Source organism: Myotis nattereri (genome assembly GCF_964212035.1).
Source record: "Myotis nattereri genome assembly, chromosome: 18".
NCBI lineage: Eukaryota > Metazoa > Chordata > Mammalia > Chiroptera > Vespertilionidae > Myotis > Myotis nattereri.
In genome coordinates this window covers 12531819-12542979 of record NC_138093.1, presented here as the reverse complement: position 1 = coordinate 12542979, position 11161 = coordinate 12531819, and the positions used below count along the sequence as shown (strand labels likewise).

Genomic DNA, 11161 nt, shown 5'->3' with positions numbered 1-11161 from the left:
AAATATGTTTTTATTGATTTCAGAGAGAGAGGAAGGGAGAGAAGAAAGAGGTAGCAACATCAATGATGAGAGAGAATCATTGATCAGCTGCCTCCTGCAAGCCCCCTCCTGGAGATTGAGCCCACAACCCGGGCATGTCCCCTAACCAGGAATTGTGACCTCCTGGTTCATGGGTCAATGCTCAACCACTGAGCCACACCAGCCGGGCTTGTTTTGTTTTCTTTGAAATGAAGTAGGGAACAAGCATTTCTGAAGAAGTAAACATTCTGCCTCAAATTAGGAACTAAAAAAAAACGTGTTTATTGGGGGGCAAGAGGATACAAGCAATATAAAAATCAAAAGCTTATCTGGCTTTATTGGCTTTTCTTTCTCTTATTCAATGGGGGTGGGATTTTATTTGTACATTTTTTTAAGAGTCCCAATCTGCTCATGAAATTCTTAGACAGAGGGAAGCTGTGGGGCACATATTCCTTAAGGGACCCATTGGGAGAACTCTTATCAGGGCAAAGTAACTGCTCACTTCCTTCCCTTCTGCTTCATGTGTACTACGAAATAGTCATTGCATGCGATGGTGAGCCCAGCAATTAGCGAAAAGAAGCTCTGGAAGCCAACTCTGCCGTCTCGGCACTGGTCCAGGTCCTTCATTATTTTGTCTACAGCCAGAGGGTCTTTTTGATTCTGAAAAACAAAAACAAAGGTAAGAAAGACCAGTCAGTGTCTGCAATGACTAACTTCTTTGATTTGGACTGCTGACAACCAAGTATATAATCTCTCAATGATCAGAATTCTTGTTTTAGGTTATAAGTGATCTTTGGAGATCATCTAAATGGATTTTGCTGTCTTGAGGGAGCATTTCAGTAAATTGTTTAAATTTACTTTAGGAAAGAGGTTTCCATGGCATTTTTTTTATATAATGATAGGAACCTTAGAAATGGCTTATTCTGTGCCAAGAGAAGGTAGACCCAAGCCTCCTAATTCTCAATCCATTGCTCTTGCCAATTAGAACCAGCATGGCTTTCTGACTTGTTTTGCTTCCAGTTCAATTATTCCCACAATTTTTAAAATCACGAGATTCTGCCTAAGAACCATCTGAAACTCCCCCATTTTGTAGTTTAAACTTACATTCTCTTAACAAACTTTCATTCCTGATAGCCAAGTCCTTTGAATATGAAACTCTAAGGAAAAGATCTCATAAGATTATTTAGGGAGTAAGTTTCAGATCACTGTTCTATGGATTTTAAGGAGGTGCTAATGATGTCATATGGTGTGCTAGGTTTGGAGAAGATAGGTAGATTGCCCTCATTTCTCAGCAGAGGGCGGGCCAAGCTTGTGTGGCTTCATATCCTATTAGCCACGTAACCTTGAGTAAGTCACTCTCAGCGAGCCTTCATGTATCAACTATGAATGGAGGAGGTTGGACTTAGAGGGTCTCTACCATGGCTTCCATTCTTAATGAGTTGGTAAATCTATGCCATCCTATACTTTTCACTGGATCCCTTCAAAAGGAATATGTGTGACGGAGTCATAAACTCCCCATGACTCTCTATGTCTGCCATGAATGCGTGGAACTGAGGTGGGCAGGCAAGATCCTTTTTGCTTCTTCCACCTTGCTTCCATGGGGACTGGCTTGATCATTCCTTTTTGGAGTGATGATGGTTAGAAATAAGAACTTGTGTTCTCTCCTATAGGATCCATGCCGTCAAACAGAGAGGGAAATAAGGCCTCTGAGGAGGGTAAAAGGTTCCAGTAAAGTATGAATTGCACTGATTGTATACCTGAGAGGGCAATGGACACCCAGTGTCTCGACTGGGCTGGATGTTTACAAATCGCACTCAAAAACCCCTAAGGCAAAGCAGCAGCATTTCCTACACACGCACCGCCAACTCCTACCCTAAGCAAGCATCTAAACCTGCTCCATGCAGCCACCTCTACTTTCGGTGGGTTCCAGTCAATTCTGGCCCCACCCCCAGCTTCCTGGCTGTGGTCAGAAGGAGTCAGTTTGGATGACAGAGGAGTCAACTTTAGAAACCAAATGCTCTGTGAATGCAGCGAGTGTGGGTGTGTCTGGCATTATGACTTCATGCCTGGCATAAATTACACGGCATGTTCAGTACTTGGTGCTACATACACCCTTGATGTGTCTCATGCCAGAAAGCCTTTAGGGAGGAAGGGTCTGTATCTCATGTGATATTTATCCCGACTTCTAACTTATGCAACAACACGACTAATGAGTATTTAGTGCACTGAGAATGCCTTTGTTCACGTGATGGGCGGGCTTACAGTAGACATATTTTGTCCTTGCATTTTATGGCTGCCTAGAAGAATCTCTGCAAGTGAAACTGACCTTGGAGATAATTACATCCAGCCCTCTCCTTTCACAGAGGAGGGAACTGAGGCCCCACCATCTAAAGCCACCTGCCCAGTGTTAACTAACTCCTGGCTTGGGGTATAGCATAGGACTGTTCAAAAGCAGAGCAACAGTGCATCCTAACCCATTCTGGGATAGCACTGTGGTAACTGCAGCTCTGAGAGATTAGTTAGGCCATTTATATCTGTTTATTCAACTGGTATTGACATGTCAATCACAGTGTGCTACAAAACCCTGCATTTACTGGGTCAGGAGTCAGGGGCTTGGCTAATGTGATATTGTCCAGGCAGAGGACAAGAGGCCTTTTACTATCATCTCCCTTCGCCTTGTAGAGGCTAATGCATTATTCCACACCACCCTCAGGAACGATCCTTTCAAGTGACTCCAGTTGTGGCAGGGAAAGGACTTGCATTTTCATCTAATATTCTGTCAAGCAATGTTTCACCTTCAGTGAAATGCAGCAACTCTCTTGAGGGCCCGCAATGTAACAGGACAACTGTGCCTCATGGCCTGATGCCCTGAGTGATGCATCTGAGCTGATGGCAGGGTCCTCTTCCAGTCTGCACGATCCCTCAGTCTGACGAAGGTGAGATATAAACTCAAGCTGTGCTCCTGTGTTCTCAGAGCATTTTCAGTATGAAAAGCAATGATTTCTGGAGTGATGCTTGGCTCTCAGCAGATGCGTGGCACCAGTTCTTGAGTTGAGAATTGGGAAAAAGTTTTAAAAGCCTTTATCTGAAGGGATTTAAGAAGGGCGATTCAGGTTGCTCAAAGTGAATGTGACCAGGTGGCATCTCCAATGCCGGGTTTATGGACCTGAGGGCAACCGGGTAGCCTTGCTGGTGATCCTGGTGAAAGGCTTTCCTGCAACTCAATGGATGCAGATGACTGTTTCTAGCAAACACCTCGTATTATAGTTATTTGTGTGCAGTCTTGTTTCACTTCCCATTGTAAGCTCCCTGAGGGCAGGGGCTGTGCCTTCTTTACCTTGTTTCCCCTACAGTAGCTTATAAACAGTAGATACTCGATAATGTTCAATAAATAAGTGAGTGAAAACACCTTTCTAATAGGGACCTCCACAGGGAAGGGGTGGGAAGAAGGGAAAGGAACCAGGGCCTAGAACTTCATGTCTGGTTCCTTCTGAGCCTTTCAATACTTACTTCCAAAAATCCAGGGAACTCCTTTTCCATGAGTACTCTTAGGTCCTCCTTGGTTAAGTAGCCTTTATCCCCAGCAAACTTATGAAACGTGAACATCATGGTTTCCATGGCGTGTTCCATTTGAGACGGCATTCTGGTGAGGTCTGTTGAAACATATTAAAGGATGTAAAGAAACAGAGTTTACACTAACTTTTTTTTAAAATAGTTTTTTTAAAATAGATTTTTAGAGAGAGAGGAAGGGAGAGGGAGAGAGAGGAATATCGGCGTGAGAGAGACAGATAGATTGACTGCCTTCTGCACACCCCCCTTCTCATCCCCCCCCCCCCCACACACACACAAAGGGGAGCGAGTCCACAACTTGGGCATGTGCCCAGACTGGGAATTGAACCAGCAACCCTTTGGTGCATGGGATGATGCCCAACCAACCAAGCAACACCAGCCAGGGCTACATTAACTTTTAAGCTGTAAGTATTGCCAATCTTTTGAGAATAGTTGGAAGGAGGGTGATTAGATCATTCACTTGATTCTTTCCAGCTGCAAAATTCAGTAAGTCTAAGAACCAATTCACCCCTGGTTTTGGGCCTCCTGCTGATGGAAATAGACACACCACAGGTATTGATGCTCTGAATGAGGGATTCATCTAGTTGCCTGCGAATTCTGCATAAATCACGGAGTGAAAAGTAAGACCTCTAATCATTTGGAAAGGCAAGATCAGTATCCCTCTTCTTCATGGACAAAGAACCTATTGAAAGAATATATGTTTCATCATTTCTCTTGGCGCTGGTAAATGGGACTCTTAGATGTGGTGGAATACCAACAACCCACACAGTCAAGCCTGGTGAGTAGGGCAACTTCAGCCCTCCAAGCACAACTGGTAACCTGGTTCAGTCTAATCCTAAGGCTTAGAAATCTGCTTACGAATGAATTTGACCTGCTGGGTATGTATTCTCTACTAAAGCTTTTTGAACTTGTTAGTGATTGTAATGAAGACATTTATTTGCATCTTTGGTAGTAAATGCAGTTGTCCTACCTGAATAATAGCTACCCAAAGTTCATTATCTAGTTCCTTGAGAAGAAGTAACAGTATATCCTAACCCCTTTGGGGACCTGATATATTTTGGGCAGCAAGAACAGAAAAGTTACTTTCACAGTCTGGGGTGCAGTGGGAGAGCAAGAGCTTTCATCATGAAGAGTTTAAAAGAAAGAAAACATGTCAGATTATATTCAGGTATAATGATCTAGGGGGTACATGTCTCATTAAGACCCAGTGTTTAGTACTTGCTAGAAGCTCAATGGATTTTGACTTCATTGGAAGGAATGCTTTGGCCAGAATAGAGCTGGCTAACATCACCTAACGTCACTACTGGATAGGAAACAGGTGAACTTGAATGGAGGCTGTTACATACCGTTCCCTAAAACAGCAACAACAAAACACAAGAACAGGTTCTGAGCACAAGTTGAAGGAGAGGCTCGCACCTTCCCTTGCTAGAGAGTGGCCAATAGGAACCTGAGAAAGGCTTTCTGGTCTGGTTTCTGCTGCTGACAGGTGTGTTTTCAAAACAGACCCCTAAATGCTATCTTTTACAGAGGAGGAGGTGGGGTTGGTGAACATGATGATTGAGCAATTACACTTAAGAATAGTAAATTCTACCCCTGAATACCCAGAAAAGTACGTGAACCAGCATGCCAAAGAATGTGCTACTCTAATGAGTGCTATAAACCAGACTGGGGCATGATTCATTTGGAAGGCGGTTCTCTTGGAGAGAGCAGCAAATTAATGCTCAAGGTCCGCTGTGAGATGAATTCCACGGGACCAAACACACCCTTTCCCCTCTATTCCTACGCAGTCGGGTCTGGCTCGTCCCCATCTCCCCTACGGCTTCAGATGGCCGTGGGCTGACTTAGTTCTTGAAGGCCAGCAACTTCAGACTCAACTGAGTGAGTCACCTATGGGAGAAGGATGTGGGATCCCATTCCAGTTCTGAAATAACTCAGGAAAGGTTTAAAAATACCTGTGCCCAAGCTCAGAAACAGTAGAGTACAGAGTGCAGAGCATAGAGCCCTTCATGACGAATTCCCAAAGACCCCAGAAATTGGAACGGGCTGTGGGACACCCGGTTCCCTTCCCTCATGGGGCAGAGCAGAAGGAACGTGCCCTGCAAAGCCAGAGTAAGGAGCCCTCAACTAGGAACCAGGTGAATGTAGGAACTTCTGAGAGAAACGGGTGGGAAGCTGAGGAAATTTTGGCCACCCTTGAATATCTTCCTCAAGAGGGTGAGGACGGTCTGCTCTTAGTCAGCACTGAGGTTTCAGACCCCAATCCCACCCCCTCCTCATCTGTGCTCCTCACGAAGGAACAGAGCAGAGCATTCCTCTCTGAAGCCACATCCCTGCCCCACTGGACCCCTCCCCCTTCTTTCTCTCCTGGGTGTTCAGCACATGGGTTGTAAATACAGCAGCCGGCTGACTATTTGTCTTGCATTTGCCACAAGCATGAAGAGCAGCGACTAGCCAGGAGGTGTAAGGTCCTGAAGGTAAAAATAGCTTTGGAAACCGGATGAGATGGCTGCTGTCTCCTCAGTAACCTGGGCCCCAGAGGGCGCTGACCAGGCCTACGGACCAGTTAACTCTGTTTTGAAGGAAGAGCCAGCGCATTGGTTTCACAGTAAGAATGAGGGGAAGGGCGACATGTTATGATTAAAGCTGTTCTCTTGGTAGTAGCGGATGGGTCATGCAGCTCTTTCCAAGAGCAGCGGTTGCCCCACTGAGTCAGCGCTGCCAGCCCTCCCATCTTGGGCGGGGCGACTGTAGGGCGGGGCGGACTGCAGGGTGGGGCTGGCTGACTGCAGCACTGACCGTTGGTTGCTAAAGCAGCAGTTCAGGGACTTGAACCTGGGGTTTCCATCCCCCACCCTCATGCTCCACCCCCTCTTACCTCCTCATGCAGTTGGGGGGGGGGGGGGTGGCGGGACTCTTGCTTCTAGCTTGGGTACACTTTTCACTGGAGGGCCTGGGGCCTGGGGCTAAGGGGCAGCAGGGTCCTCTCTGTGCCCCAGGCAACCTCCTCCTGCATCTGAAACACTCATTTATTTGTTCACCTGTCTCTCTACCTGGGATAGGAACTGTGAATCATTCTGTTCTATCCAGAAACACTAAATAAGTGTTTGCTAAATGACGGAATGAATGAATCAAGTAATCCCTTTGGCAGGTGTGATCACCCAAGTCTGGGTTGCAAACCTGGTAGCTCAAGCTGGGCCGGAGGACAGGAGAGCTGGGAAGGGCCGGGAAAGGGGCCCAAGAGGGGCCGCCTCTGAGCGAGACAGTCGAGTACAGAGAAAAGCACATTCCATACGCAGAGGGAAAATATGCGTCCTGCTAAACAGGTCTGGTCAGACCCAGGCGTGACTTCTCTTTCCCTTCGCACTCTCGTGTTTCTCTCGTGTGTGGGTCCATCCCAATTTCTACTTCATGCCTCTCCAGCTCTGCCCTCTCACTGTGAGCTCCACGGGATGTAACTGCCTCATTGTTCACTCATTTTTTATAGAATCATTTTATTCTGATATCTGTGTATTTCCTGTTTGCCTGGACAATAGGTCTTTAAGAGTGGAGGCTTGGAAGTCCATAGTCTCTCTGTGTAGTTTTCTCTAAAGAAATGATTCTGGACTCCACACATGTAGAGAATTCAATTTTCCATTTCCGGAGCTCCTACACTTTGCGTGTCCTGGTCATGTGTCAGAGACAGACAGACAGACACATACACACACTCACTCCACAGTGCTTGCCTTTGGGAAGTTTCCCAGCTAATGGCATACTATTTAAAAAGATGTCATAACCTGTAGTTAATTGTGTTTGTGTCTTTTCTCACCAGATTGTGGGCTCCTTGAGCAGGGTCCCAGTAGCTAGCCCTCTGCCCCATTAGAGGCTGCTTACGAATCAGTGAGAATGAAATTGATGATAAAGTCAATTTCGATGCTCCCAGGAGTAGCAGGGAAGCAGGAGGCCTCCTTACAGAAGTCCTGCTCCTGAGCAATCCCAAATGTTTGCTCTGGACCCATGCCCAGATCTAGTCCGTAATTTTACAAAGGCTCCTTCTAAAGAGCAAGAGGTTTGATTTATTTTGCTCATCCATACTGTCGTTTTCTTACAGCCCACCCAGAAAATAACTGGCAGGGTGTCACTGAAAACAAACATCTATTGTTTTAAATGTGTTTGAGGTTTCCTTCCTTTTGCTTCAGAGATTTTGAAAAGAACCCCCTCCTTTTTTTTTTTTTAAATTAAACCCAGAAGACATTCTTGAACTTGATCCCCAAAGGAAATTAAGAAAAAGGGACTTGGGGCAATGGACCAGACTGTGTCTCCAACCATTCACCAAACATAAAACTCGCCCAACGAGAAAGTGGGCAGCAAAGGAAAAGTTCCAGGTGCAACCCTACAGGAAGAGAGAAGGCAGAAGCCTTCTTCACCCCAATGGTGTACACCCATCTCCTATTCCTTAATCATCCTGAATGGTCAAACAATAGCCATTGTGACAACTGGTATTAAATCCACTGGCGGGTTGGGTGGTAGTTATTTAGTGAAGGGCTAGGAAGTGCTGAACATTGTCAGAAATAAGTAATTCATTCTTGTTGCTTTTGATGCAATATTCCTAAATTGTTGCGTTTCCAAGAAAACGAAAAGCTTAAAAAAGATCCTAAAACTTCCGGCAGTCCAGCTTTCCCAGCACTCTGAGTGCTAATTTATACATTATAGCCCTGAAAAGATTCCATTGTTTTCCCCAACTTTAAAAGACTGGGCTGTAGCCAAGGGCATACCAAGTGGGTAGTGCTCTTAAAAAGTCACATTTTTTTGGAACTGTCAGTGGAAAGCAGGGAGGCACCCAGGCTCAGCTCCGCCCCGGCCGAGACCTGCTTTCACTGAGGTTGCTGCTTGGGAGGCTGGCCAGAAGCCAGACCTGGGAGGAAAAGGCTCATCTGATGTGGTATGCAGGAAACATCAGGGAAGAGCATCCATCACCTAGAAATCAGGATGCTTTGTGCCCAGTGGACTCTCAAGAAAATTTGAGGAACTGGAATAAGATACTCCAAATGGTGGATCAGGGACCGTGAAGAAGGTAGCTTTGGGCTGTTGAGGAAGGTATATACCATTTAGAAGAGGTGATAAAGTAGACACTGGACAGGAATCTGTGGGGGCAGGATTGACGAAGAAATTTCAAATGAGTTCTATGAACTCATTCCTGCTCCAACCCCTGGCGTTCGTTATCTTTTGCAATTTGCCGAAACACGTTGGAGGCAAAGATCTTTGAGAGGGTGTTTCCATGAACCTGGCCTCACCTGAAGTGCAGGATATAAAAATCCATTGCTGCAGGTTGAAACTCAGACTGGCTGCAGGGGTGTGTGTGTGTGTGTGTGTGTGTGTGTGTGTGTGTGTGTGTACGCGCGCACACATGCTGGGGTGGGGAGTGGAATTCTGCAACTGTAAGCCCCTGAACAGAAAAGCTGCCTCCCCAGCGAAGCTGATGCAGCCTGCCAACAAGCGTAAGGCAGATAACCCAGCAGCGGTCTCATGATGGCCTTGCCCATCTAATTGCTGCCCTCATCCATAGTTCAACTAAGAGAGCCCTTCTCTCCTTCAGATTGCCAGCCAGTCCTGGTGTGACTCACTTCCTCTTGGAAAATGCCCTCTAAGATGGCACAGTTCCCCTTTCCCTTCAGGGAGTGTTCTGTCCAAACCATCTGCCGAGAGTAGCCAGAACCGTCAGGGCCACACCCACATGGTCTCAGAGCTGAGTCACAGGCCTCCATCCACTCGCAGAATCCTGGAGCCCTTTGTGCTAGCCACGCCCTGCAGAATGCTCCCAGCTCCCCACAGAGAGAAGGGGTGGGGTTGGGTGGGCTTAATGGATTCCAGAGTCTGGCCTAAAGCTGTGCAGGGTTTGGCCCCCAGCCCGCAGCGGGTCTTACCACACCCACCCAGCGGGCAAAGTCCTGGTTTCAGTTAGGTGGGGCCCAGCTGAGGCTGGAGAGTGCAGGGTCCAGGGCTGGAGGAGGTGCTATTCTTTTGGCCAAGTTCAAGTGTGACCAGGTATCCAGCACATCTCTGTCTCATTTGCACTGGGCCAGATTAATCTGGGTTGGAAGGTCCTTCGCCAAGACTGTTCTTTCCCTATTTTTTTTTAGTTCCATTTGTTTGATTGAGGTAGCGAGATGGGGAAACCCTTTCAGTAGAGAAATCACTTAACACAGTCCTCTCCCCGCCCCCGCCCCCTGCAAAACTGCTTTATAAAGAAATCAAATAGACCTCCCTCCCTCCTCCCTCCCTCAGCAGTGAGAACCTTCACGTCTAGCAGACAAACAGGAAGCACAACCTGAAGCCTCAGGGCCAGGGGCCGAGTGCCCCTTAGGAAGGGTATCCGCCAGCTGCCAACCTGCCCAGCCCTCCCCAGCCGACCGCAGCCCTCCGGAGCCTGCTCTGGCGGCCCAGGCCGGGGAGGATTCGAACAGCTGGACAGAGGTCAGCCCGCAGCTGGAGCCCACAAAAAAAGCATGCCGCCAAGACAAGGGGCCAAAAGCAGGGGTTCGTTTAACTGGGGAGACCAGTGGAAAAGTAGGCAAGTGGGAGTAAAGCAAGGGAGGAGAGCTCGGACCCCGGGGCACCAACACCCACCTCCCGTAATAAAGGGCGAGCCCCTCTCCCCGGGTCCGCCAGAATCTGGGGAGGGTCGCGCCAGGGCGCTGCTCGCCTCGCCAGAGTGTGGCCAGAGCACGGACAACCCCCATCCTTCCTCCCTCCCAGGCGCTGGGAGACCCCGCGAAGCCTGGCGGGTGAGCCGGGGCGGTGATCAGGGGCTTTCCCTGGGCGCCGGGTCCCGGTCCGGGTCAGGGACAGCCGGGAGCGGCGGGCCGGACTCACCTTGGCGGGAGGCGCGGCAGGATCGTCGGCTGCAGGGAGGCTGCTGGGACGCGCGGCCAGTGAGCGGAGCGCCGCGCGCGGGGAGCCTTAGTAGGTGGGGGTGGGGGAGCAGGAGGAGCCGGGGCGGGTGTCTCGGCCCCTCTCCTCCCGCCTCTTCCTGCCCCCCCTCCGCCCCGGGCGCAGCGCGCACACCCTCCTCGCCCTGAGGGTGCGTAGGGACCTTGCTCGTGGCCTCCGCCCGTTCCCAGGGACAACATTACCGTAAACTTCGCCGCCGCCAAGCGAGTACTCAGGAGTGTCTCCGGACTTCCCCACCCTCGGCTGTGCCTTTGCTCTCGGGCTTGGTTTTAGAGAGAGAGAGGAGAGAGAGAGAGAGTGAATGCGGAAATCAAAGGATCCGCGGTGCTGCGGGCGGGGCGCGCGGGCCCACGACCAGGTCGAGGAATTCTTTTCTAGATGACACTGCAGGGAGGGGCCCGCGGAAGGCGTCCCGGGCGTCCTCGCGGTCTGCGCCCGGGGTCTGCGCCCGGGTCCGCGGGCATCTCTCGGAGGAGCCGAGCTCATAGCCCGCTGCCTGCCCCGCGCGGGTGGGGAGGGAGGGTGCGGTAGGTCTGGTCAGCTCCGGGGGCCTTACAAGCCCTTTGTGGAGAGGGATTTATTCCTTTTAGCGTGTCTGGCTTCTCTGGGTCGATAGTTCAGCTACAGTTGTTGATACCGCTAAAAC

General features: G+C 49.1%; 1 protein-coding gene across 2 annotated transcripts; it reads right to left on the bottom strand.

Annotated features, from left to right (window-relative positions):
* Positions 1-278: 278 nt before the first annotated feature.
* Positions 279-10903, bottom strand: S100A10 (S100 calcium binding protein A10). Of its 2 annotated transcripts, none has more exons than XM_081111848.1 (3): positions 10698-10903; positions 3529-3671; positions 279-678 (listed from the first exon to the last, which is right to left on the bottom strand). In XM_081111848.1, exons 2-3 carry the CDS (start codon positions 3658-3660, stop codon positions 517-519), a joined length of 294 nt encoding a protein of 97 aa, XP_080967974.1. In that variant the 5' UTR covers positions 3661-3671; positions 10698-10903; the 3' UTR covers positions 279-516. The 2 variants fall into 2 exon arrangements, with proteins under 2 accessions (XP_080967974.1, XP_080967975.1); XM_081111849.1 differs by lacking the exon at positions 10698-10903 and adding an exon at positions 10438-10492.
* Positions 10904-11161: the final 258 nt, after the last annotated feature.

Coding starts and splice junctions, on each gene's coding strand:
- S100A10 (XM_081111848.1), bottom strand. CDS start 3,660: ATGCCGTCTCAAATGGAACACGCCATGGAAACCATGATGTTCACGTTT. Junction 679..3,528: donor AGTTCCCTGGATTTTTGGAA/GTAAGTATTGAA, acceptor TTTGTTTTTCAG/AATCAAAAAGACCCTCTGGC.